Raw genomic sequence first — 27007 nt, 5'->3', positions numbered from 1 at the left:
ACCTTAAAAGTAAAGTGCTTTATTTATTAGCAGATTTAAATTTCCCAAGTATATCATATGATTTATCAATGAAATGCCAATCAAGCAGTAATGGAAAAAAAAAAAAAAAAAAAAACATGTGCAATTATACCAAGGCTTTTCTTCTAGATGCTAGAGTCTAGAGCCAGTCTGAGAGTCTTCTCATTGTGCTGCTTTTGGGAGAGTAATCATTGTTTGAGAGAAATAAACACAACAGAGTCAGATACCTAAAATATACATATTAAACTGTTTTTATAATACTACTGATTTTTTTTCTTTTCACTGTATTGATATTTGCCCTTATGGTGCAAAAGTAATGGCAGGTTAAACTGCTATGGTATTAACGTGAATTAAGGCAACAGTACTGACTCTGCTAGTGCCTGTAGATGCATATGGGAACATTCATTAGCAGGCTGGCTTCACTAAAACTTCTTGATAAAGCAGTAAAAGAGATTGATTTTTTAAAGTTCATTTTGGAGTAGATTTTATAAAATAATGTGCATAACGAAATGAAATAAAAAGCACTGTTGCTACATGGCAAAATATAGTTGTTGTCTTGAGAAAAAGCACATGTGTGATGCTCTAAGATGCCAACTAGATGCTTTCTCTAGAGAAAACAACATTCTCTTGAGAAAATGATTGATAGACAAAAGATGTTTACTCAGATTTAGATCTTTAACATGAATTTTGAAAAAATAAATTAAGAGAGCTTTTGAAAAAAGATTTTAAAAACTGGCTCCACATTTCCTAGGCCTTCTGGTTTAAGCCACTTGTTTGTGTGTCTCTAGAATCTTGGTTTTCCAATGCATAAGATTTAGAGTTTCCACCAAGAGAAATTGCTATGAAATGATGCAATTCTTCAATATAGAGTGAGCAGGCATTATAAAGAACCATCTAGGAGTAGGAGGAGCTACAGGTGGTCAACAGCTGCTGAGAGAGGGAGATTTCATCTCCGCCAGAGACAAGATCCTGCACAGGTTGTCTGCTCCCAAGTGGTCAGCCCGGAGCACTTGCCCATATGAACAACACTAAACCACTCAGTAGGTTGTGAGTGTGTGTAAAAACAGATGCAACAGTAACAATTAAGAAGAGGTCATGACCTTCGGAGTAGAGACCTGGGAGGAGTTAGAAGGACAGGAAGGTAGAGCAGTGATCTAGATGCAGTGCTCAGGTATTGTCCAAAAAATAATACATATATAGATATACATACATACATACATATATTATCATGAGTACATGGAGAACCTGCAAGCCATTCACACTATGGGTAGAAAGGCAAAACTGCAGCTATCAACTGAGAGCTGGATGAACAAATATGGTCTATATCTGTATCATGACATGTCATCTTTGATGACAAAGAATGAAGGGTAGTCACAGAAGATGAAGTCAAAGAGGCAAAAAGGGTTCACATGGGTCATATCTTTGACAATCCCTCTGGGCAGGATTTAGATAGAACAGTAGACAGCACTGGATCTGGGGCTGGCTGCACTGTAAAATCACCTGAAGAACAAGATGGGTCTTGAAAGGTAAGGTCATGGAAAGGTCAAAATCCACCCCAAACTCAAACAAGCAAGCTGAGAGAGGAGTCCATACCAGCCCTAGGCCTCTCCTTACGTCGCTTGCCTCCCATTGTCCCAGCTCAGAATTCAGTCGCTACTGAAGTCTGAATTACTAGAACTTGTGTTGCAAAGCCAAACTCATAAGCATTAGGGAGGTGATGTTGGAGCTTCTGGGACAGAGTTCCATTTCCTGGAAGAAGATGGTGGCATGCTAAATCTGGGAAACAAAGTCACGAGAACATGTTTATCTATGTTCAATGTCAAGTTTTCAGATGGAAAAGAATGACAGAAAGCTGGCTCTATACAGCTGGAACTCAGAAACAAGGTTTGTGCTAGAGAGAGAAATGTGAATTCTAGCTGTCTGGGGTCTGAGACACTGAAGAAGATATAATGGCATTCTATAAATGCAAATGATTCTCTTTCTTTAATATAAAATCCTTTTATTCTCTTGAAGGAAAAATAAATCATAATTTAACCAATTCCTCTTTAACATCCTCAGAAGCATGAACTAAAATCAGTTGTTAGCTGGATGCTAATGTAGATGGCGGACCTTTTACAGATAGGACCTACATTTTGACCATCTTTACATGAGAGCTGCTTCTTAAGTGTTTGTCATGGAACTGGAGAGGTGGCGTCGTTGATAGGAGCACTTGTACATGTGTGAAGACATGAATTGGGATTCTAGAACCCATGTAAAAGCCCAGAGCATGTACCCCAACCTACACATATGTACTATGTTCTCTCTCTCCTCTCTCCTTACTCTCTCTCTCTCTCTCTCTTCCTCTCTCTCAAAAGAACATGGCCAGGTGAGTGAGTGGAACTAGTGAAAAAAGAAAAAAGAAAAAAAAAGAAAATGGCATGGGGAATTACAGGCTGTCCCTAAAGTGCTGTCTGCAATGTGGCACTAATGAGAATGGCTTGCTTCTAAAAAAAAAAAAAAGAATTCCTCCCCCTACAGTAGACTCCAGTGTCCTCACTCTTCCTTCCTGTGGCTGGAAGTCAAGGGGAGGACAATAGCTGTACTTCTAGCAGACAGACAGTGTGAGGAGGCTAGGAAACTCTCAAAGCTGCTGTGGAGCAGACAGGGGAGGGGAGTGAGAGAGATGTGTGCCTCTTTGTCACTGGGTGGTAGGTAACAAGTTACATTTATCTGGTTGTTTTCTCTGCTCCTGCTTCTACGTAAAACAACAAAAAACATTTAATGGCCTCATGTATAGTAGATGTTTATCGATTCAACACATTTCATACTGTTGCCATATGAGTTTATATGGAAAGTCTACAGGGTTGTTTTATGTTTTCATTTTATATAAATTATAGAGCAGATACGTAATTTTGCAGTTTTCATCTAATGTTTTCAAACTTGTGCGTGTTGGTTTCTGTAGCTCTTTCCCTGTGTCTGTGGTCTGATTGCTACTAAAAGCTATACTAGAAGAATGCTCTCCTTTGTGCACAGTTTTCTTCTGCATAGAAGTGCCCCAACACTGAAGTACCTTCTCAGTTTTGCTAGGTGCTGAGCAACTGTGTTGACAGCAGCTGATCTTCCTGTAAGCGCTTACTTCCTACACTGATTGCTAGCCTGACTGACATGGAACAGCGTCTGTCTGTTCCTGTTGCTTAATTTGCTTTTCTTCAGACAACTCTTTCCATGAAGTGTCTATTTCGTGTTGAACCAGTTTGGACCTAGCAAGAGATGTTGGTCACAGTTTTCTGTTTCCACGACCTTAGTGTTCAAGCCTGTCAAGAATTTTCGCCAGAGACAAAAAACAAAAAACAAAACAAACAAACAAAAAAACACCTACTCTGAGCAAAGGAATTTTAAGGATTTTCTCCTAGAAGTCAGAAAATGCAGCGGTGGCTCTCGGATAGGCTCCTTGTTAAAAATCTCCTCAGGGTTGTTCTGGGCTTTGGTAGCCTGAGCTATATTACTGGAGCCCAAATCTAGTCTAAGAGAGTCCACACCAGCATGGATGAGGCATAGGAAGAAGTATCACGTTAAATGTCTCTTATGCAATGTTAGGAGGGCAAGCTGGCAGAACTTAGGAGGTCAGAGTAAAGGGGAGATACCTACAAATGCAAATGCTCTCTGCCTCTGCATTTTATTTACTTTGAAAGGAAAAGCTAATATTCTCTGCACTTTGCTTCCTCATTAGCGTTTTCCTTAGCATGTCTAATTTCTCTCTTCCTCGATTTTACTGTGGACACTTCCACATCTCATACATACTTAAACACACAAAATAGGAATTAGATACAACAAACAATATGCACATTAAACCACACTGGTAGCTGGAAGCTGTCTAAATGAGATTTTTTTTTTTTTTTTTTGAGATGCAGGAATGGAATTTCCCATCAGCTATTAGTGGAGATAACTAAGAAAAGCCAATGTGTATCACAAGTATATATACACATATGAGGAACAGACTTTTACTTCACTGTCACAGCCTTATATCTAGTTACAATTCATTCCAATGGAAATGAAATAGATCTTTGTAGTGAAAAAATTTGTATTGTAACAATATGCAAATAGATAAATAAAATTATGAACACCAATTTCAAAACTAGCCACAAAATAGAACTCTCCTAACAAAATTCTGTTTCCAGAAACCTCATTAAATATTATTTCTTGTCATCTTTAAAAGTATATTGATACAGAGGTGTCTTGCTAAGGATACTGACACTTACATTTATACTTATATTTTGATAGTATTAGAAGGTCCTAGTATACAACAATAGTCCAATAGAACTTTCTAGATAACGGACATGCTTTACATCTTTGTTGGTTAAATGTAATAGCTACTAAACAGATACAGTAACTAAGCACTTAAAGTTTGGCTGAGGAACTACATTTGAATTCTGATGACTATTCATGAGCTTGAATTTATTAAACAGCCATACACTGCTAGTAACTTTTGTGTTGGGTAGCAGATTTGAAGTTACCTAGAATCTCAAGGGCAGGCTCTTTGACCTCCCCACCCCCCCACCCCACCCCGCCCAGGGGAGGAGCAGTCCTGTTAGGCCACAGAGGAGGACTTTGCAGCCAGCCCTGAAGATACCTGATAAAGCAGGGTCAAATGAAAGGGGAGGAGGTCCTCCCCTATCAGTGGTCTTAGAAAGGGGCAGGGAGGAGACCAGGGAGGGAGTGTGGGGTTGGGGAGGGAATGAGGGATCGGGATACAGCTGGGACACAGAGTTAACAAAATGTAACTAATAAGAAAAATAAAATTAAAAAAATAAATAAATAAAATAAAATAAAATAAAGTTACCTAGTAAACTTTTCCTTATGTACAAGTCTAAACATTGGTTTTTATCGATACAAAATAGGTAGCCAGAACTTGGAAATCTCACTACAAGATCAGGGGTACACTACTCAAATTCTATAAGCAGTAAGTAAATGCTTCCTTTTAGTGTTGAAGGGAAAAAATTCTGTACATACGCTGCCCTGCAGTCCTGTGTCCCAGATAACTTAGTGTTGTGTTCTGTACTCTCCTAACTTGAGTCCTTGGGCATCTCTGCTTGGTCCTGCAGGATGACTCAGCTTCAATAACCATGAGCCCAGACCCCTAAGCTCTGTTTCTCTATTAGGAGATGCAGTCTGTACTTCCAGATCCATGGCTAGGTGTCAAATCCATGGCTTTAAATTCATGACTTGCTCTGCTTTCTCATCTCAAAGGTGGAACTCTTTCAATGGAAACTGCTGCAGACAATTTTGTGACATGATCCTCAAAATAATACTGTTATATTTAATACAATCATCCTTTGTATCCCTAGAATCCAAAACAAGTGGTCATTCCGAGCGTACCAGCAATCCTGTTGTTTCTGTGAGTTAAAGAGGTTAAAACTGACTTCTAATATATCTTCAGAAAGAGCAGAAAATTACATTATGAATATGAAGACTCAAAGAACCAAATAATTAACAGCACCTGGTGTGATAGAAGGAATTTGAGCAGAGCCACAAAGGGTTGTTGTTGTAGAGAGATGGCAATCTTCTCTAACTATTTCTCATAGTTTTAACTTAATAATTAACCACAGTACAATCTGTTATTAAAATTCTATTCACGGTTCATGAGGTTTTGCAGTAAACACTGAAGTCTACATGCCATTGTGTTAGAAATCTAAAAAGTCCAGAAGCCTCACCAGCAACCTGAGTATCTGCAGTTTGCGTTCCACTGTTGTTCTTGTGACTTATCCATACATCCTTCATTGCAGAACTGCAGATCAGATATCCCAGAAGGCCACAGCATGCTATAGAATGATACCATGCAAATAGACAGTACTTCTTATGCATTTATTTTGATGTCATGTCAAACGACAGTCTATAGAGAATGCCCCTTCAAGTCACAAAGATCTCTTCCCCTGTTTCCTGACATCCAAACCGAATTTACACAGAGACCTGGAACAAGCAACAAGATTTTGAGTTGAATACATGTCCACATCCACCTGGGAGGGTAGCCTAAAACCTGATAGCCACAGCAGAGAGACACACAGCTCATAGTGAGAGCTAAACAACAGCCACCATGCTTCCAGGCTAAGGCCCACTGGCACAAACCGTGCTTGGAAAAATAAAAGGGCTCCTTTCAGTAAGCAGCAGAAAAGAAATCCAGGGCTCTCAGTGGATCCAAAAGCCAGTGTTTAAGCAAAACCACAGAATGGCTGTGCCTATTTTGTTTTCTTTAGCTTTCTTAATAAACTTCTATTTATGCTCTCTTGATGTTACCAACTTAAACTTTGGCTCTCCGTAGGTTTCCCCATGTTCAGCCTTACAGACATGTGTAAAGTACTCTCTGTGAGCCTCACTGTCTCATACCTTCAGCACAGAGCTGAGGACTGGAACAGTAGAGATAGCCTCACCAGCTGTGTCCAGATAAAACAAGATGCTTCAGAAACAGGCACAGAAGCTCAAAGCCCCTGTGAATTACAGTCAAAGTAGTAAAAACCTACTTGTTCACAAGATAGCCAAAGGTGGATCTCAATGCACTTCCAAGCTAGAGCATAAGTCACGATCTCTTTTTAAGACTGTTGATGAGCCAGTACTGGAATATCCTAGGTTAATGACAATCTGCAACTTTCTTTTATAATCTCTCTCCTATTGGTAACCACACTGCTTCTAACAAACCTTAAAATTAGTCTACTCCCAATAGAAAACTGAGATTTCTCTTCAATCATCTCAACTTCTGACTCGATTTGAAAAAATGTGGTCAAAGCCAGAAGCCATGCACACGTGTGGATTTGATTCCATCTGCACTCCTGCCCTAATTCTTGTGGCTTGGACCTCCTCCAGATGCTCTGCCTTACTCTGTGGTTTGTATTTGAGATCCCTTCTCCTGATTCATTGCATTCTCTTGATTGACAAACAGATTTAGATATGAAAACAAACAGTTACCTGCCTGTAATTGGTTTCTAACAGCTGCGCTGTTGTAGTGCTTTCAAAACCGCAGTGAAGTTGCCACCCAAATAGGTTTCCTGTTCAGTTCAGGAGGGGCAGATTGGGGTTGGGGTTTTTTCTTGTATTCTAACACATAGCTATCTTGACTGTTCAAGATAATCCATAACTTAGAAGTATCTGTGATCTATTTATTTTATAAAGTGAAATATATGTTTAATTTTATATCCCACAAATTGAATTTAGGTGAGCATACACTGGATTTTAATTTTACATACTGACCAAATGCTGAATAGTCTTCAAGGGGAAAGTGTGACCTGCTGTGATAGGCACCACTTTACTGACAGGTTGAAGTACCAGATCAAAATTAGTTACATAATAATAGTTTGCCTTAAAACAGCAACTGAATTACATGAAACACATCAGACTAGTTACAAGTACTACTTACATACTACCAACAATTGTAACTCCCTCTGAACGTTAAAATAAGACACTAGTGCTTACCATTTAAAAATTCCTGTGGAAATCAAATGTATTTTAAGTATCAGCTTTGATTATTTAATCAGACAACTTGCATTTTGCCCTGGCTAATTTTGAAGGCTGATAATATTTTACTCATAAAAATATTGTGCACCTGTTGTGATGGGAGTCTGGTTATACAAATGTGAACAGGAATGAAACTGCTTTAACTGCAAACACAAACCTCTTGTTATTATTACATGAAGAAACCTATTTTTAAAGGCTTGGAATGGATCTCATTTACATCTGATCTCTTCTATAGAGAGATATTTAAGAATATCATAAAAGCACACACAACAAATAGCTGAGAAAAAAAATCTGGATGAGTCCACTGGACCAAATACCTATGGAATCCCACCTCCTCATCAAAAACCTGTCTTCCTCTGCTTCACTCCCTCTCCTGGCCAGGCCATCTAAATGATGTTGAACCATTTCTGTGAAATGTGTACTTTCCTGTTCAGTTTATGATCAAAGGAGAAAATAAAACATGGGTCAACACACACTCTACCCTTCTCACACTTTTCTTATTTTCAGACCCTTTCAGCATTAGAGAACTTTTTCAGTACCCAAATTCTCTGAGCTTTAAAAAAATGTCTGGGCAATCACGAAGAGAGTCAGACTTGGACCTTTTCACTGCGGTTTCTGTCATTTTGAACAGACTTCCTAAGAGCTACCAACTTGTGTCTATTTAGTCCATTTCTGGGTGTAATCAATGCCAAAGTGCTGAAAAAAGGCTCAAGGAAAAATAACTTATCTGGAGTTAAACTAGCTAAAATGTGCATTCAGTTACAGTGTCTCCCACTGACTCCCAGGCAGGTGGTGTGCTGATGGTCCACCCTCTTGAAGGATGTATCCAAAGAGGGGTTTTATTTTATGTTACCAAACTTGGGAATTGTATCCTTTACAGTAGGGTCTATGTTAATTTATTCCTGTTTAATGCAATAGCAGTATACCACCAGAGTTCAGAAAGTCAGGGAATTTTTTAAAGTGACCTAAATTCTTCAGTTTTCTTTTTCAAGACATTTGAATGGAAGGGGAATCACAAATAAACAAATAATTGCATCAAATTTCCCCAGTGCATTAAATATGCACTCAGTGGTAATTACCAACAGTGGTAACAAATTTAAAATGTAGAGAATAATGTACAATTTATGTTCATTGCATAATCCTTATTCATAAAAACAGCATTTGGGCGAAAATGGTTTGCCTGTTTGTTTGTTTTGGGGGGGAGGTTGTTTTTGTTTTTAAGTTCAGACAAATGACCTAAATATTAGGAGTGGGGGAGGTCCAGAACCATGTGCCAGTTTTTTACAGCCCCTGAGAATGTGTTCAAGACCTGACTCTATAAGCTAAGGAAAAACCTAGGGTGCACACTGGCACCTGCTGTGCTCAACCCACAGAGCATTGGTTGGGCCCAAGAGAACAGGAGACTAATAACTTCCCATGAATTTTTCTCCCAGAATTAGTTATGGATAAATATTTCCACAAATGTATATTTGAAATCCCTATAACTTATTCAAATGAAAAAGGCAGAGAGAAAATACAGGAAATGAACGCTAGTATATTTTAATGATTTTCTCCAGTTTGCATTTGCTAAAATTCCCGTGTAAGTGCTAAAATAAATGTATACATAGTAACTTTCCTCTACCACAGTTACTTTCAAAACAAGTTAAGCACAGTCAGGAGACCTGACTCAAAATAATCTCAGCACTCAGGAGGCTGAGGCAGGAGGATTGTCATGAGTTTTAGGACTAGCCTGAGCTACAGAGTAAAATTTTGTCCAAAACAAACAACAAAAACCCCAAAACAAAAACAAACATACAAACAAAAAAACCTTACATCAACTATATGTCAGAAATATTTTAAATGTGAACATCCCATTTTAACACAAAAGAACCAAAGTTACATGGGAAATCACTTTAATTTTTGAGTAAGACAATTTGACCTTGCTTAAACACAATAGTTTAATAATCCTACAAAAAGCTTGGGAGGCCTGTGATAACTAACCTGTCTATTGTAACAAGATGGAAATGAAGCTGGGCTAATATTACCAGGCCTAACTTATCTGAAAATGTTTTACTTTGGGGTTGAGCAAACATTAACAACACACTCCGCACTGTAAACTTCACCAATATGTATGATGATGTCAATTTCTTAGTCTATGACATCTTCAATATGAGAGGCCTCATTTTCTATAAAATCTTTTGTGATATAAGAGATAGCTATGAGATACTCTTCTTCCTGTCCCGACTGGAAACCAACCAGAAACTTTCTTTCTCTATAACTTACTATATGAACAAAAAAATACATATTCTTGCCTCTGTTTCTGTCACTATTAAATGTTCCGGACATTTCAGCCCATTTGAAGTGAACCAATCATTTCAGTACCATGAGGAAAGCTAAGCTGCAGGTCTCTACCTGGCGGATGCTACCGTCACAGAATCATCAAAACACAGAGTAAATCAGACTTGGAAAGCATTCTATACTCATCAGTTTTCTCACTTTTATGGAGATGGAAAAAGGTGACTTAATCTGCCACACAATGTTGTCATGTCATCACACCAGCCTCTGAGAGTGGCAGATCCCTCTTTACACAATGTCCCCTGTTATCCTGCTCCCTACGGGTATGTATTAAAGCATGGGTGGGTGTATGCATGCTGATGGCTATGTTATTTCTGGGTTTGAATACTCATATTGAAAATTTTTTTAAATATTTCTGTTCGAAGAATACTACCTCGTCTAGTAGAGAACTCCACCCTGCCCCGCCCCACTCCCCATCAGCCTACATCTGACACACATCATTAAAACTCCAGTGTGTTTTTACTAATTCCACCAGGAGGACTACAGATGTCCTGCTAGCCACCATTTCCTGGTAAGCAATCGAAAGGGCTTCCAGGAAATTGCTAATGACCTTCATTTGACTTAAAATCTAAGCTGCAATTAGGAAAGTTTTTTTTTTCTTCTCAATACTGGTTGTGATGTTTGTTTTCATCATAGCAATCAGGAAGGAAAAGGTAAGCTGTGTTATTTCCATGTTATATCAAAATGTATCCCTTTTAATTTTGCTATATCACCAATGGACTAATGCATATTAATGTAATCATAATTGCATAAGAATACTTTAGTTCTTTTTACTTCTACCCAATTTTGCCTCCTTTCTGACTCTGGTACATAGCTCTCACTAAAATTAGCCTTTTTAAAATGGAATCACTGGGAATACTTTATAATTGGAGAGTATTTTTACATTTAAGAATCTTTCATAATTAAAACTTTTGAAACCAGATATGATTTTAAAGTTTTGTGTTTTAATTATAATAATTAACTACAAGAAAGAAGTTTCCGATTCTTATTCAGTGAATTTGAAATATGATTATGTGGTCAACGCAGTAACAACAAAGAACAATTTTAGCCAGTGTTATATTTATAAGCAGAACCTGTTATTAAACTTTAGTATTTTCTTTTATGTAAACATTGATTTTGCTAATTAGATTCAGCTGATCTTACCCCAACATATCGATTTCTTTTAATCCCGACAGTTAACAATGAATCTAATGTATCATAATACTTTAGACCTTAATCATATAGTAGGAATTTTTGCCGGTAGCTTTTGTTAGAATTTTAATTAAGAAGACCTTGTGTCTCCAACCTCCAGTGGAGGGTGGGGGGAGGCTTTAATTGCTTGCATGTATGTCACACAGACTTCAAAAGAAGGAAAAGATGTTTATAGCAGAGAGTACAAAGGAAAGCTCTGAGATGTCTACACTCATGCAAAGCGGTGTAATTAGAAACCGTGGTGCTGCTGGATCCAAACGTGTGGATGTGCTCAGAGGGCTGCTTTGTGCATTTGTTGCTGGCTAAAGGAATCCAGGAGTTCTCCCGTAATTACTTGCTATTGATTACAAGACGACCAAAAGACTATGTGAAATTGGCTAAACATGTTATTTGGAGCAGAATATTAAGTTTCTACCTTAGTAATTTACCATGTGGTTTAGAGCAGTAGCTTTCTGGACTTATCTGGAGAAAAACAAGTCGGATTGTATAACAGACAAAAAGCCTCCAGCTCTAATTTCTTGAGCGTCTGTGATTCCTGATGTGACTCTGAAGTGACTATGCTACAAAATTTGTACAAAGGGCACTGGCTGTCAGCCAACTGCATCATGTCATAAGACCACGAGGGAAGAAGACAGCATCCCTGAACTCATAAGCTAGCATACAGAGCAGCTCAGGGCATTAAAAAAAAAAAATTGCAACTTTCAAATACATGAAATCTAAACAAGCAGTGGCACATTATTATTTAAACAGTATTTTTTTAATCACCAAATAAATGAACTTTGCTGATTTTATTGGTGAAATGGCAAAAGAGTCATCTCTAAGCATTTTTCTGTTTTAGTATCTTTTAATTCTTTTTATGTGGATATGTAAGAGTCTGCATATATGTATGGGTACTGAGTACATGCCTGGTGTCTGCAGAGACCTGAAGAGGACAGCAGGAACCCTGGGAGGGACTGGCAGTTATAAGTAACCATCTAGATGCTGGGAATTGAACCTGGGTCCCCTGCAAGAGCATAAAGTGCTCTTAATCCACTAGTCATCTCTCCAAGTCTGCTTCTGGTTTTTGAAGTCTTTCCAGAGGAAGAAGAGATTATCATAAATTTATGAGTAGAAATTCAGTAAACACTCATTTATAAACAAATATTCAAAATATAGAATCATAGTTCCTTCCCAGTCAATTGAGTCCTATGATTACTTATAGTAGAAAACAGTGGACATCATCACTCCTAGAACAGGGGATTCCGTGTGTGTGTGTGTGTGTGTGTGTGTGTGTGTGTGTGTGTGTGTAGAGGGGGTCAGGGGTGGGGTAGGACCATGGTAGGAAGTAAGCTCCTGAGTGCTGCAGTGTAGCTTAGGTCCTTATGAGAATAAACAGAGTAGGGGGCACTGGACATGTAAAGTCAGTGGCTGATACAGAATACCGATTCTGTGGGAATTGGAAGATCCAGTCTGACCTTGGAGAGAACAATCCTGCCTAAGCTACTTCTAGAACATCCTGTCCTATTTGACCTTTAAGACCTATCACGCCCTGAAATTAACCATGAATCTCTGCAAGCCTATCCTTTCCTCTAAGGATTCCTGCTGGCAATCAAAACTGAGATGAAACTAGGTCCTCAGAAGTACTTCACAGAAGTGTTAGGGTGAATTTCCTTTTTGGTTCCTGCTATATTTATATCATATCTACATCTACATCTATATCTACATCTATATACTTATGTGTGTGAGTGCGTGTATATGCTGTCTCTTCGGTTTTGGAGACACAGCCTCACTATGTAGTCCAGGCCCACCTTGAACTCACAATATAATCCATGCTGGCCTCAAACCTACAGTCCTCCTGCCCCATCCTCCTGAGTTCTAGGATTGCAGGCCTAACCACCACCCCCAGTTTAAATTTATGTTTTCACTTCAGTATTTGCTACATGCAGAGCTGTAACAGCTCATTCTATATGACATATAGTCCCTGCCTTTACATCTTCTGGAAATAGTGACAAAAGAACAATGAGGCACCTCTGCTCTTCAGCATACATGATAAGAACCAAAGCTGGCTACGGCCCAACCAGTTGCTCAGACACAGCAGCAAATACTATGCATGACTATGACTGTACTTCAGTAATAGCTCTGAAAAACACTGCACCCATTCGCAGAAATACCCCTGAAAATGCATTCTTGGTCATTTTTCCATCAGAAAAAAAAAAAAAAAAACAACTTCATTTTTCTAAGCTGTAGGAGGTTATAACCTCAAATGCACCTACCTTATACCTAAATGTATATAGCAAAACATTTAATCATAAATGATACTAGAAAGGAAACACTAGATTCCTTGTTTCCTTCACTGCACATCATCTTTTTATGTCTCTTATCATCTGGGTGCTTGACAAACACAAGCACAGTTAGTGCTAACTTAGACAACCAACATCACTGTTTCCCTGGCACAGTTTCTGCTTTCACGCCAAACAGGAGACCCCAGCCACCACATATAGGGAAGATGTGTGAAGTAGGGCACTAGTTCAGAACCTCTCCTGGGAACTGAAGAAGGCAAACCTCCATGTGGCAAGAGGGTACAGGTTCTTGTACTGCAGGCTCAGTATCAGCCTCATATTAGCCAGGTGTGTGTACATGCCTGTAATCCCAGCCCCAGGGAGGCAGAGGCAAGCTGATCTCTGTGAGTTCCAGGCCAGCCTACTCTACAAAGCTAGTCCAGAACATCCAGGACTACAAGAGAAACCCTGTCTCAAAACACACACACACACACACACACACACTCAGCACGGCCCAACTCAAACCCACCACAGTTCTGCCTTGCACTCTGTCTTCTTGTCACATGTCTCTACTCCTCTCTCAGTCATTGAAGCACAGATGGCAGTAAGTATTATATATTGAGGCCATGTTACTTGTCAAAATCAAAAGCTAGTGTGTTCTGTGGGAGAGACCAGGAGCTAAGTCCAGCTTCCCCCTTTGGTGTTAAGTGTAAGGCTTCTGTGCCTCCCTACTGTTAGGATTAAAGGAGAGAGCCACCATACCTACAAGTTTTTCTTTGTTTTGTTTTCTCAATCCTGGCTTTCCTGGAATTCACTGTATAGACCAGGCTGGCTTCCAACATACGGAGAGCTACCTATCTCTGCTTTCAAAGTGCTGGGATTGAGGTATACACTACCAAACCTGACTTCAATTTTTGTTTTTAGACAGGATGACTAGCCTGAAATTCACCATGTGGTCCAGGCTGGCTTCAAACTCATGGAAATCCTCCCGCCTCAGTCTCCTGAGTCTGGGGGTTAAAAGTGTTGCAAGCCAGTACTCACAGTTTTAGGGGTTTTAATTTTTCTGCTTTGTGAACAATAAAGAACTCACAAGATTTTTACCATGTTCCCTATGACATGCTATATTCCAGGAACCCTCTGCTAACACACACAATTCAACTGTATCAACATAAGGTGCCATGCCTTCTTCAGATGTTGTTCTGTTATCCCAGCTCCTTCAAACAGCACAGACATTTGCTCTTCTACCCAACAACTTCATGTGCCAGAACATGAACAGCATGTTCATGACAGCATGTGCCAGAACGACCCCTTCTGCCTGTCTTTAATTCTTCATAAGAAATGTTCTGGGCTCTTCACCATGAGATTGCTGCTATTAATCTCATGCAGGTTGCCAGGTTCTACCCCTAAGTAATATGCCAGTAGAAAAGGGGTGACCCGCAGAACTATGTCAATACATGAAGCTGTGCGATTTTCCCCTAGCGTATTTAAAGGGTTAGTTGTTCATACCACACTGAGAAGATGTGATGTTCGAAGTGATGTTCCTATCAAATGGCTACGACAAACCACTCAGAATGTATATGTAATAGAAACATATTGTTTTCTGCCTTAAATATAAACAATAAAGACAGTGGCTGGTGAGGTGGCTCAGTGGTTTTAAGAACACTTGCTGCTCTTACAAAGGACTCAAGTTTGGTACCCAACATCCACATTTAACTGCTCCCAACCACCTGCAACTCCAGCTCAAGGGGATCTGACCCCTCTAGCTGCCTTGGGTGCCTGCATTCCTGTGTATACTCCACACACAGGCACATACATATATATCATTAAAAATAATAAAATAGGGGCTGAAGAGATGGCTCAGTGGTTAAGAGCACTGGCTACTCTTCCAAAGGGCACAGGTTCAATTCTCAGCGCCCACATGGAAGTTCACAACTGTCTATAATTCCAGATTTGACACCCTCACACACATACATGAAAGCAGAACACCAATGAACATTAAATAAATAAATACTTTAAAATAAAAAAAAACTTTAAACGAGCAAGAAAAATGCTAGATAAGACACAGACTCATTGATAACTCTGACTTGGTATCCCTCAAACTTCAGCTGTAGTTTGGCTGCTAGCCACAGGTTTTAGCAGCCTGTGGTGCTTCATCTGCATAGTTAGTATATGAAGCAATTTTTATAGTGAAATCTTTAAAAGAAATTACTGTTTCTTAATTGTATAGGAATATTAGGGTGTCCGGATTGAAAACTCAATTTTCAATCTTCTCTTATCCATTCTATGGCTCCATTTCTATAGTGGAGTGGAGCTTATTGTTTTCAATCTTCTCTTAAACATTCTATGGCTCCTATAGTGGAGCCATAGAATGGATGATGGTAGCTATTCCTTCCTTTCAATAACTTTGTTACGCGGCATGACTTTAAGATGAGATATAAACTTATGGAAAATGTATCAACATAAAATAGTTAGCAAATATGTAATTATTGAATATCCATAAAATGGCAAAAATTCTAAAGGCACACAGTCAGGAGCACATAAAGCCATTTCTAGGAACATACTCATAACCAAGTGCCTTTAATATTGTTTAAAATTTTTCTTTTTTTTCAATTAAGCATTTAATGTGGGAAGTTAAAATACATTAAAACAAAGAAAAAGTAGAAAGGAAATAAAGAATAAGAAACAGTAAAAACAAAAGCAAGATGATTTGAATGGTATGTTGAAAAGGGCAGCATCAATACATAAATTCTAAAATTGAGTCTTTAGGGGAAAAGGGTAAATAGTGGAAAAACTACTGTCAAGGGAAGTGAAAGACAAAAGGAAAAAGCCAAATTTGCAAAACTAAAATTTACATAAATAACAGAAAACATACAGAAGACTTGAAATGATGGATACTATAGATTAAATCAATGATAACACATTTGAAAATCTCAAAAACTATATGATTATAGAAAAAAAATATTTTAGTTAAAAAACTTAAAAAGTAGATATTGTTTCTAGGTTCTGGTGTTTTCTGAATATATTGTTCAAATTTTCAATATACATATAATCTACTTGCTATTACATTATCTAGAAAGGAAATAAAGGCCAGTCCTACTTTAAACTCTGGAAGATGGATATATAGGGACATGTATAGAACAATTACAACAAATAAGTCACAATCAATTCAGTCTATGAGAAATGCACCTGCAGGACATTCAGAGAAGAAGATTCCACAATTAACCTGTGTCTATTTCATAATAAATTCAAATGCCCAAACCAGCAAGGTGTGCCATAAAGGACAACACAATCCCTCATAGAGACTTCTAAGAGTCTAGAGTAAAAACCATATTTTTAATGATAAATTATACTTTAATTAAAGAACAATAACTGGTGTAGAAATGGTGGTGCGTGCCTGTAATATCAGCACAGGAGAAACAAGGATTCAGTGTAATCCTTGGTAATTACAAGTTCAAAGCCAGCCTGGGCTATATGAGAAAATACTTTAAAAAATAGCTTGTGTCAATACAAAGTGTGGAATACTATAATTAACACTATAAACTAAAAATTCTGACAAAATATCTGCTACTGCTTATCTATTGCTTAATATTGTCCTTAGCAGTTTAGGTAATGTGATTTGAAACAATGGGACAAAGAGGCAAGCTTAATAAGGATGGAATTTATACAGCAAACCAGTAAAATGAATTTCCAAGACAGTATAATCTCTAAATATAGTAAAAGAAACACAATAAGATTAAAGGATGAGATGCAAAAGGAAATGTTTAGAATTAAAACCAAAAGTCTCCTGAGGGACACACAGGAATTGATTAGGAGGATGGAGAGATAGCTCGGTGGTTAAGAGCATGATAGATGATCTGAGTTCTGTCCCTAACACTGTCACAGTGTTTCACAACTGGCTGTAACTCCAGTTCCAGGGATCTGGTGTCCTCTGTGGACACTGAATACACATGCATGCAAACAACACCCATACACATGCACATACACATACTTACACATTTATATTAATAAATATTCAAACAAAGTATTGAATAAATTGTCTCCATAAAAATATACAATTTTATAAAGTTGTCTGTTCATTCAACAATTCTATATAAATGTGATTTTAAAACATTTTAGAGTGTTCATTGACACACTGATATAAAACATTCTGAGATAAACTTTTAAAAAGTATGAAAATACCTTGGATAAATATGAAATACAGTGTATTAATAATTACTAAAGTACTGGTAAAAGTTTATATAAATTATACCAAATATATAATTAAGTATAGGGAAAGATACTATCCCAAGTTAAAAGGGTTCAGAGCATTCAGTCATAGTACATAATGTTATTTTTTAACTGTTTAAAAAAACTGTAACTCTAGTTGACATTATGCATCAAAATATATTGCAGAGGAAAGAAATGGTTAAATGTTTCAATAAAGAACCAACTAATTGGAAGAAAATATGGCAGAATAATACCTAATCTCAAGGGTGGGAGAAGCCTACCCAAACCAACTGCAACAGAATCAAGCCCTTAAAGGAGAAGAAAAAAGGAATGTGATGCTACTCAAATGTACCCAAGAGTTCTCAATCTCTGACAGCCCAGCAAACTCTGGACAAGTCATTTAGAGGGAAATGAGCAACTTGGTGTTGAGTAAATAGATTGGCTGACTCATGAAACCTCACTTTTATGGCATGTGTTTGCCAATAATGAATTTTAAAGATTATCTATCAAAAGGAAAACCTACACTTAGCAGAAGAAGCAGCTCACAAAGGGGATGATACTAACTTTATACAAAACTTGGGGTATAGATGAGAGATTTAGGCAAAATTATAGAGCACCTTTGTTTTATTGTATGTTGTACTCTATTTCTTACAAATAAATATGTATGAATTTTGGAATCAGGGGAAAGTAGGACCTACTGAGAGACAATGCTTAAGATAGGAGCTACTGATAACCCACAACAGCACATAATCCTCAGAGATCCAGTGTCAATTACCTTAACCCTCAGAGAGAGGACACTGAGTGCAGGAATACAGCTGGCCAAGTCACATACAACAAAAAGTGTGTTCTCTCCACATCAGTTAAATCAACTTTTTGAATTACCACTTAACTAAGGTTTTTTTAACGTCTAAAGTAATGTATGATTGGTAATATTTTCTGCATGTAATGTATGTGGTGATGAAATACTAAAATGTATGAAAAGAAAAATGTAGAATAAGTTAAATGGAAAATGTTAGAATGTTATCATTTATGTCTATAAAATTCAGAATATCTCACCACTGGAAGCTCAAATAACATACAGGGCCTCCAGAGAAAGGGAGCAGAAAGGCTTGATTCTGCCTGTTTCACTTTTGAGAATTACACATTTTGAGCACCTAAAACTTGTGCTTTTTTTATTTTTTAAACTCAATCAGAATTAAATATAAATAAAAGTGAAAGATATAGGAGGAGACACACCATGAAGTGTATAAAAAAACAGAGTTTATTAGCATGTAGATAATAAAATGTTAGCTTTCATGCTGCTAGGAGAAAGCAAGACCCTCATCACTCATGTTGGCAACGCTTGCCTTTGCATAAGCCATTTTTGTCCTCACTGTTATAAAAACCAAAGGCTTTGGGAAGAGAAGAAAACAAAAAATGATGTGTGAAGTCACACAGCCCGTGTTATTGCAGCTGGATGGAGAATATGTCACTAATGACTTTTCTTTCTACCCATCAGTTATGTTGAGATTCCTTTTCTTCCAAAATAGCAAATGGCCTTTATAAGTACAAAGCAAAAGCAGTAAAATTCAAAATAATATCCCATTTCCACTTGATTTTAACACCATGTTAGTTAATGGAATGAGCTATTAGTTATTCTTTGGGAAAGGACAACTATTCTCCTCATTTGAGTTGAATGGAACAGAGGTCTACCAACTTTCTGCAATAAATTAAAAATAACATTTCATGAGATATCTACTACTAAATGGTTGTCTTAACTGAGCCAAACAACCCAAAATTGTTTGATAAATCTGGGGGGACTAATGTGATTAAGATCTTGAAGTGTTCCTGCAAACAGAATGTGGAAATCTGTGAGAGATGACTGACAGCATTCATAGCTGGTCCTTCCTCTCATGACACCAAAGTAAAAGAGTATAACACTTCTTCTCCAGAAATGCCTCCACACAAGGGTGGATTAGGCCAGAAGCACAGACATTTTACTCACAGGTTAACACAATACTAAAACACATTGTACTCCTTCATTTCTTAATGTTTTAGAAAGATGACATGTGACATACAGGCAGGGCATGAAGCTACAGGGCTTCCTAGTACTTTGTTTAGTTCCTGTCTAGTTTAGTTCCCAGAGCCACAAAAAGAAGTAAATTAGAAAACAATGATATTCTAGGAGTCCAAGAGCCAGAAACGCTAAATCCCAGAACTCTCTTGGCTATGAATCAGTTTTGAATCCTCTGGGCCTGTTAACAGTGCCAAGCACTGTAACCTGCACTTCCCACACTCTGCCAAGTGCTACATCTGTGAAGCCTTTTCTGTGTCAACTCTCTCTGTGTGAAGGAGCATATGAAGTAGAAGCTCTTATCACCTCCATGGAGACAAAGGAATATAAGTGTAGAGAAATTCAGTGCTTTGTCCAAAACTGCTCAGGCGTAAAGTGATAAAGGGAGGATGGGAACCAAAGTAAATAGGGCTCAGAAATCACCCAAAATGTGTGATGCAGGGCCTATTCAATCTACTTCTGTTGGGATTTTATAGATAGCCTCTTTCCAGCAAGAGATCACACAAATAACTTTAATCTATAAGTTGTGCTTTATTATGATTCTAACAGAACAAACATTATCTTCATTTTTTGTTTATTTATTATTTATTAGAATTCATTCACTTTATATCCCTGCTATGGTGCTCTCCCTTATCTCCTCCCAATCCTACCCTCCCTATTTTTCCCCTATGCCCCTCCCCCAGTCCACTGATAGGGGAGGTCTTCCTCCTCTTCCATCTGACCCTAGCCTATCAGGTCTCAATCAGGACTGGCTACATTGTCTTCCTTTGTGGCCTGGCAAAGCTGCGCGCGCGCGCGCACACACACACACACACACACACACACACACACACACACACCCGGGGGAGGTAATCAGAGATCTGGCCACTGAGTTCATGCCAGATATATAAGATAAACATACTAAAATCTATACTCCTAAAGAAACTAAATAAGAAGGAGGACCATAGGGAAGATGTTCAATCCTCATTCAAAAGGGCAAACAGAATAGACAACCGAAGCAGGAGAAGAAGGGAACAGGACAGGAGCCTACCACAGACGGCCCATGAAAGACTATACTGATCAAAGCAGAGGCTAAAACTCAGCCAAACTTTGTGCAAAATACAGGGAATCTTATAGAAACCTGGAGGAGACAGGAGCTCCAAACAGAGTCCAACAGAGGCAAAAACAAACAAACAAACAAACAAAAAAAAACCAAAAAAACAAAAAACAAACAAACAAAAAAAAACTGGGTCCTGGGCCCTGCAAAGACTGATATCAACCAAGGACCATGCATGGAGAAGATCTAACCCCCTGCTCAGATATAGCCCATAGACTCAGTCTCCAAGTGGGTTCCCTAGTAAGGGGAGCAAACTAGATCTTTAAACTGCTCTTTATTGTTTGACAAAAATCTCCCTCCATCACTTTTATCAAGTAAATTCACAAGATAAGTTTGTACACTGACATCGGGACAGCAAATGTCCACAGTGCACACTTCACACAGAAGTCATTCAGGAATGTATCACACCTATTCTTCCATGAAACCTAATTTAGGGTCCTGGCATGAAGACCAGCAGCTGACTGGGGTGTGTGAAGTAACAGGGACACATTTTATACTTTTTATATTTTACCTTTGATTTCTCCGAGAAGTTCACTTGTATTTAGTCTTTCCATTTTTTCCTTCCAATCTTTTGAAAGTAGTTTTTCCATGCAGGAGGAATCTATTAAAATACAAAAGTAAGTATTAAAGATGTGTGTTACAGACCCAGAGGGCTAGCTACTTGAGCAACTGGCTCCTTGGGAAACGAACAAAAGCTGTTTCTGTTGCTGTTGTTTAAATTCTACCATTCTCTATAATAAAACACCATGACTGAGATAAACCACTGCCCTAGGATGATAGTTTTCTGTAATCCATGCTTAGCAGCCGATTCCAGCAATATTTAATCAATGTTTATCATTTATCAGACTGATAAGGCAGAACAAAGGCTCCTTTCTAAGGCTTTAAATTTAAATGGTATTTCTTTTAGCCCAGGTGATTTTTTTAAGGTTAAGCAAAATTTATATGCTGTGCAAGGAACAATGATAAATCATTAAGGGAGAAGAGGCCAATTGACCTGTAACTATTTAGCTCATTAAAGAGAAATTCAACTTTTGTAAAACTTAAACATTAGATAAGTAAAATTAAATCAAAACTAATTAAATTGCTCTTTCAATTAAATCAAAATTAAATTAAATCAAAATGTTTTTTATGTCCTCATAGTGAAAACTGCTAAAACTTTTATATAAAAAGCAATATATATGTTTATTAAAGAAAACACATATTTAAATAGTATCCATCCTAGTGCATTTTAAAATAATGTTCTAGATTACAGGGAGCAATTACATCTGTTTTTATAAAGATCCATAATGTTACAGAAACACAAACATGAGAATGCCTTAACAATAATCTATTTTTTCCTATGTGCATTGCTTTCTTCTCTGGATTCTGATGGACTTGCAAGCAGGCCTCCTGCTTATAATTGTCTGCATGTACCTTTTCAATACTCAACTCAACAAACAGGCCATGTTTCCAGGGAATGCAGATTTTAAAACTCCCATTAAACTTTAGCATTCCAAGTGTCAAAATTCTGATAACTTTCTTTTTAAATTATATTTAAAATGGTTTCTACAGTTCCAAATAATTTTTCTCCCCCATATCACCAACTATCTTTTGAGCATTTTCTCTTTCATTTTGTTTTCCGTCTAGCTTCTAAATCCGCCTTAAATTTTTCAGATTGACAGTTAGGTCAAAATGTCTCTAAAGGGCTTTAGAGGCTAGATAAGCTTTGGAAAAGGCAGTGATCCTTGCTCAAGAGATGAGAAGACCTTCTCATGATTAGAAGGCATTGCTGAAAACAATTAACATTTGTTTGTGACAAGATCAATCAATCAGGGAATGGATGGAATCCAGATCCTATGTCATGAAAGAGCCGATACTGTCACAGGACCCTGTGTCCTTTCTACATAGAAAGGCTATTAAGCGAAAGCCCTCTGCCTCTTCTGGAACTTCACTCCACTAAACATTCATAAATATGGTATGTGGTTTGTTCAATAGCTATATTTTTCCAATATTAATACTGAGTTTATAGAGCTAAGTAGCAAATCTTCACAGGCGTGCCTGGCAGACATCATTGCTTCTCCAATCAGTTTGGGATTTCTAAACCAGATAGTTACAATATTAGATAACAGATGAAAAAGAACAACAAACAATCTTGAATTTTATACCCTATCAGGATTTGTTCTGTTTTCACCCATTCTTCTATGTTCTGTCATTGCATTAAACTGATGCTCACTGGCATAGATGCAGGACTTCAAAATGTCTGTTTACGTTAGAGTTGAGATGGTAGACCCATCAGACAAAATCATAGCACTTCAAGGATGGCCATAAAGTCAGGTCAAGTCTACACAGACACACTAGACGTAGGGCATTGCCTATAATTCCTATAAATAGACTTGAAATACCCCAGAGATCTGAGGAAAGAATGCTGATGCTTCATGGGAAACAAAAGACAACTCTATGGACAAGAATGTATACTCCAACATAAACCCAGCCAGTTTCACTGGGGAGCTACACATTCAGAGGCTCCAAAGCATTTTCTATTCTTGCTAAATGAGACCCAGCTACCCCAGCTCCTGCTTAAGTAGAAAACCTGAAGGAAGCGATAAAACAGGCTTTGTGGATCTACATTTATAGACAGGAAGATATTTAATAACTATCACTGATAATATTTATCTGAAGGCACTAACAGTCATATGCATGGTTCTCATCCTAATTCTGGAAATCTTTGCATTAACACCGTCTCTTGACTACTCATCTGATGGTCAGTCCCTCCAGGACCACTCTGGTGCTACAGAGTAAAGCAAGATAGTGAGAAAGGCCAGGCACTAGTCGATATCCAGCCACTGTCCTGGGGAAGTTTCTGATCAGAGATGAGGAAACATGTAAAGATCCAAAGTTACAAATGAAAAGTTGTACTGCCAAAGGTCCCAGTCATGGGTAGGGATGCAGGTTAAACGTGAGGCTCCCTCCCCAGACTACATCAGCCTTCCAGCGTATCAACAGGACGCTAGCTTTGCAGCAGCAGCTGTGAGAGCAGACCTTACCATGTTTTGATGTAGCTCAACTGCAGAGTTCAAGAGGAAAAACTGCCCAAATGAGACCTTATGCTGCACACAGAAAGAGCAGGACACAGGGCCCTCAGTTCAGCAGCCACAGTGATTCTAAATGGGGCAAGGGAAGGGGGGAACCAAATGTCCCCTAAATCGCTTAGGGTTCTGTCTCAGAACAAATGTTTTATTTCATTATTCTGAAAACAACTTTCCACTAAGAAGTCAGCGACAGTAAATTTCATTATCTAAGTTTGGCTGTTCAAACTTTTGTGACTGAGCTGTCTGCAGCTACAGAACCAAATGATTTCAAGATTGAGAGAAAAGATCATAATAATATGGATGATACACAGTAACCCTGAAATGTAGACACATTAAAAACAGGCATAACTTACAGTGCTCCCAAATTTGTGTGGCATGTTATCAGAGGCTAGAGTTCATCCTTCCTACCCAATACCTACTCAGTGCTACACACGGCCCCAAGTGTTTTGGGCTATTATTTTATGAAAGATAGGGATTTGATTTTAGTTATTCTCTATTTGAATCAAAGATATACAGATCCTATAGTTCTAGACTACCATTAAGTTAAATAGTTTTTTGGTTATTAAGTTATATACTATTAAGTTATATACTGTTTTTTTTGGGGGGGTGAAGTTCAGGAAGTTTTCACTTGCTTCTTTTTTCAAATTTAAGATTTTATCTTTCAGGAAACTCATTCTAAACTTTCTCTGACAAGAAAAAAAAAGATACAATTCAGAACTGATTTTATTTAAAATACACCATATAACAGATTGTAAAACATAGTTGTGCCTCTTAGAAACTGAGGCTTTGAGATGAGTAAAGGACATGCTTTACCATGGGGTGCTAATGCACTGGCTAATGATGAATTTCATGGAATAAGGGAAGTTCAAGGTGAGATTATATCCTAATCTATAGCCTGATATTTTAAGAATGGTTTTCAGTTATTTTCTCTCACTTTCTCTCAAGGGTACTAATTATGATAAAGGCTTATCTTTATCATAAATAAATCATAATTAAAGCCAAAGAAGACAGAAAATGGGAAATATTTCAGTATACTTTAAAACAGTTTATTTGTGAGTAAACATTTGTTATTCCTTTCACTTCCATGCAATACTGAAAGACAGAGGAATAAAATATCATGAACATGACACAGAAAATATCTTTTAAATATTCTAGTGAAAAATCAAATGCTTCAGTTACTGTTCACACATTAGGAGAAATGTGTGTGTTAGTGATGCTTATGACAATAGTAAAGACATCCCTTTATTTTTCCATCAGAATCATCAGTTTCAGATGCAATCACTTTTATCCACATTTACAAACACATACAATTTATCTGAAGTGCCCATGACTTCTGTTTCTAGCCAAACTTGACAATGTACATTTAGTCACCCCTCAGCAGTCCCAAGTGTTTCCATTAGGGACATACAGATGCAGTTATCAGCTACTGTACATTTTTTCACACAGTGGCAAGAGTCCCACAATACAGTGCGATAAAATTGGAGCTTGGAGAGCTTGAAGAGCACTCTTAAATTTTAATTAAAACCCTCCAAGCTCACTAAAAATAATTAGACACTAAAATGTGCCAGTTTTATTTTGAAGTCACTATAACATACAAAGCAATGCTCCATGATGACTGTCCCTACACACACACACACACACACACAATGAAACAACTGACTTTCCAAATAAGAACAAGTGGTATAAATAGAGTCTGTTTTCAAGCAAGCTCTTCATGCAGGGAGCTGACAGAAAAGCCCACAGAGTGTGTTTTTCAGTCTGAACCAAACAAATCTAGAAATAAATTCCCCAACACAGTGTGCAGATCACCAACCAACTCCACAGAAAATCCAGTGTGGAAAGAACAGTGCACACTATATCACTGAGCTTTTCTGATCTGAGAGCCAAACCTTTAACCTCTTAAATGTTTCTGCTATCTTAAAATATCTCATACAGTGCTATACTCTGTCCTATTTTTAGGGAAGGAGCAGAGAAAGCATGCCTTTCCCATACAGCAGGGCAGCGGTATAAACGTCAGCATAGAGGCTTTGCCAGGACGGACTGGATCTCCAGCACTTGATCAGTAAGGAATGCACCAACTGTTTAGGATAATCTCGTGCCAGCCCCCTTGTGCTCCACACTCCCCTGTGGGAGTGGCCAATCTTGTCCTGCTCCCAATTCTTCATTTTCCTCCTCCACATACTCTCCATCCAAAAAGATGAGAAGTAAGACATTTATGCCTAGCAATGAGAAAGCAGGCTCACTTCCCCAAACAGACCAAAACTTTAAAACAATTAACCCTCCCCTCTTCTTTCAGATAAATTGCTAAGTATAAAATGCAATCTGTTCCCTTTGTTTACTCAATAAGAACAATTTGTAAATGACTCAAGGATAAAATTCAGAAAATGTTGTGCTAAATTAGAACCATTATAAACATGCTAATGACTCAATACTCAAGTAAAACAGGCATGATCGGTGTGAAGGGAGAGATTTCATTCCTGTAACACTCTGTTGTCCTGCCTTAAAATGATTCGGTCATTAAATCAGATAAAATCCTTCCAGGAAAAATGTTAATTCCACAGCCACTCTACTGAACAACATGCTGTGAGTAAGGGGGTGTGTCTGTAAAAGAGGGCGTGTAGGGGAGCAACAGAGGTGTTGGGAATGTTAGGACTGCTAGATGCACGGCTCTGGGATGTTCAGAGGGAAACAGGCTCCATCTCCAAAACCTGCCAGACTCACATGCAGGCATTTTCATGTGAGGGGCAATCTTTCCTCTAGTTACTATTTTTATCTGCCAGACTTTTTCTTAGGCATTCCTGACAACTGGCACTAAGCATACATTCACAAAAGTTACACTGTTCTATATGAGCAGGCAAAAGACATCTCTCTCATCTGCTCCCCAAGGCTCCTAGCACCTAAAACATGAGCACAGGGATCATTTGCAACCCAATTCCTCTCACCTGTTCATCAAGGCATAACCACTGCAGGTGCCAATACAGAAAAGGAAGGACACACTCCACAGGTGATTCCATGGCTCACAGCCTGGTGCTGGAGCTAGAACACCCTCATTTCGGGAAGGAGAAGAAAAGGGGTGAAGATGAGGAGGCTGCTGGCAATACTAACTTCAAACTGATGGTGTATCTCTACTGAGCTTCAGTGCTTGCTTTCCTGAAGACTATTTAAGTCACTATTTAAACATCAGGGTTTTTTTTTGTTTTGTTTTGTTTTTTATTTTTTATTTTATTAATTACACTTTATTCATTTTGTATCTCCCCATAAGCCCCTCCCTCCTCCCCTCCCGATCCCACCCTCCCTCCCC

At 38.1% G+C, this 27007-nt stretch overlaps 1 protein-coding gene across 5 annotated transcripts in view; it reads right to left on the bottom strand.

Annotated features, from left to right (window-relative positions):
* Positions 1-27007, bottom strand: part of Sox6 (SRY-box transcription factor 6) — a 379078-nt gene that overhangs the window by 202311 nt on the left and 149760 nt on the right. For all 5 annotated transcript variants that reach the window (XM_060366990.1, XM_060366988.1, XM_060366991.1 and 2 more), the window contains exon 4: positions 21150-21239. In XM_060366990.1, coding sequence (XP_060222973.1) covers positions 21150-21239 — 90 coding nt within the window. The remainder of the gene's footprint in view (positions 1-21149; positions 21240-27007) is intronic.

This window comes from Meriones unguiculatus, chromosome 14 (genome assembly GCF_030254825.1).
Source record: "Meriones unguiculatus strain TT.TT164.6M chromosome 14, Bangor_MerUng_6.1, whole genome shotgun sequence".
Lineage (NCBI taxonomy): Eukaryota > Metazoa > Chordata > Mammalia > Rodentia > Muridae > Meriones > Meriones unguiculatus.
Note: the sequence above shows the minus strand (reverse complement) of the source record. Positions and strands in the feature narration are given on the sequence as shown.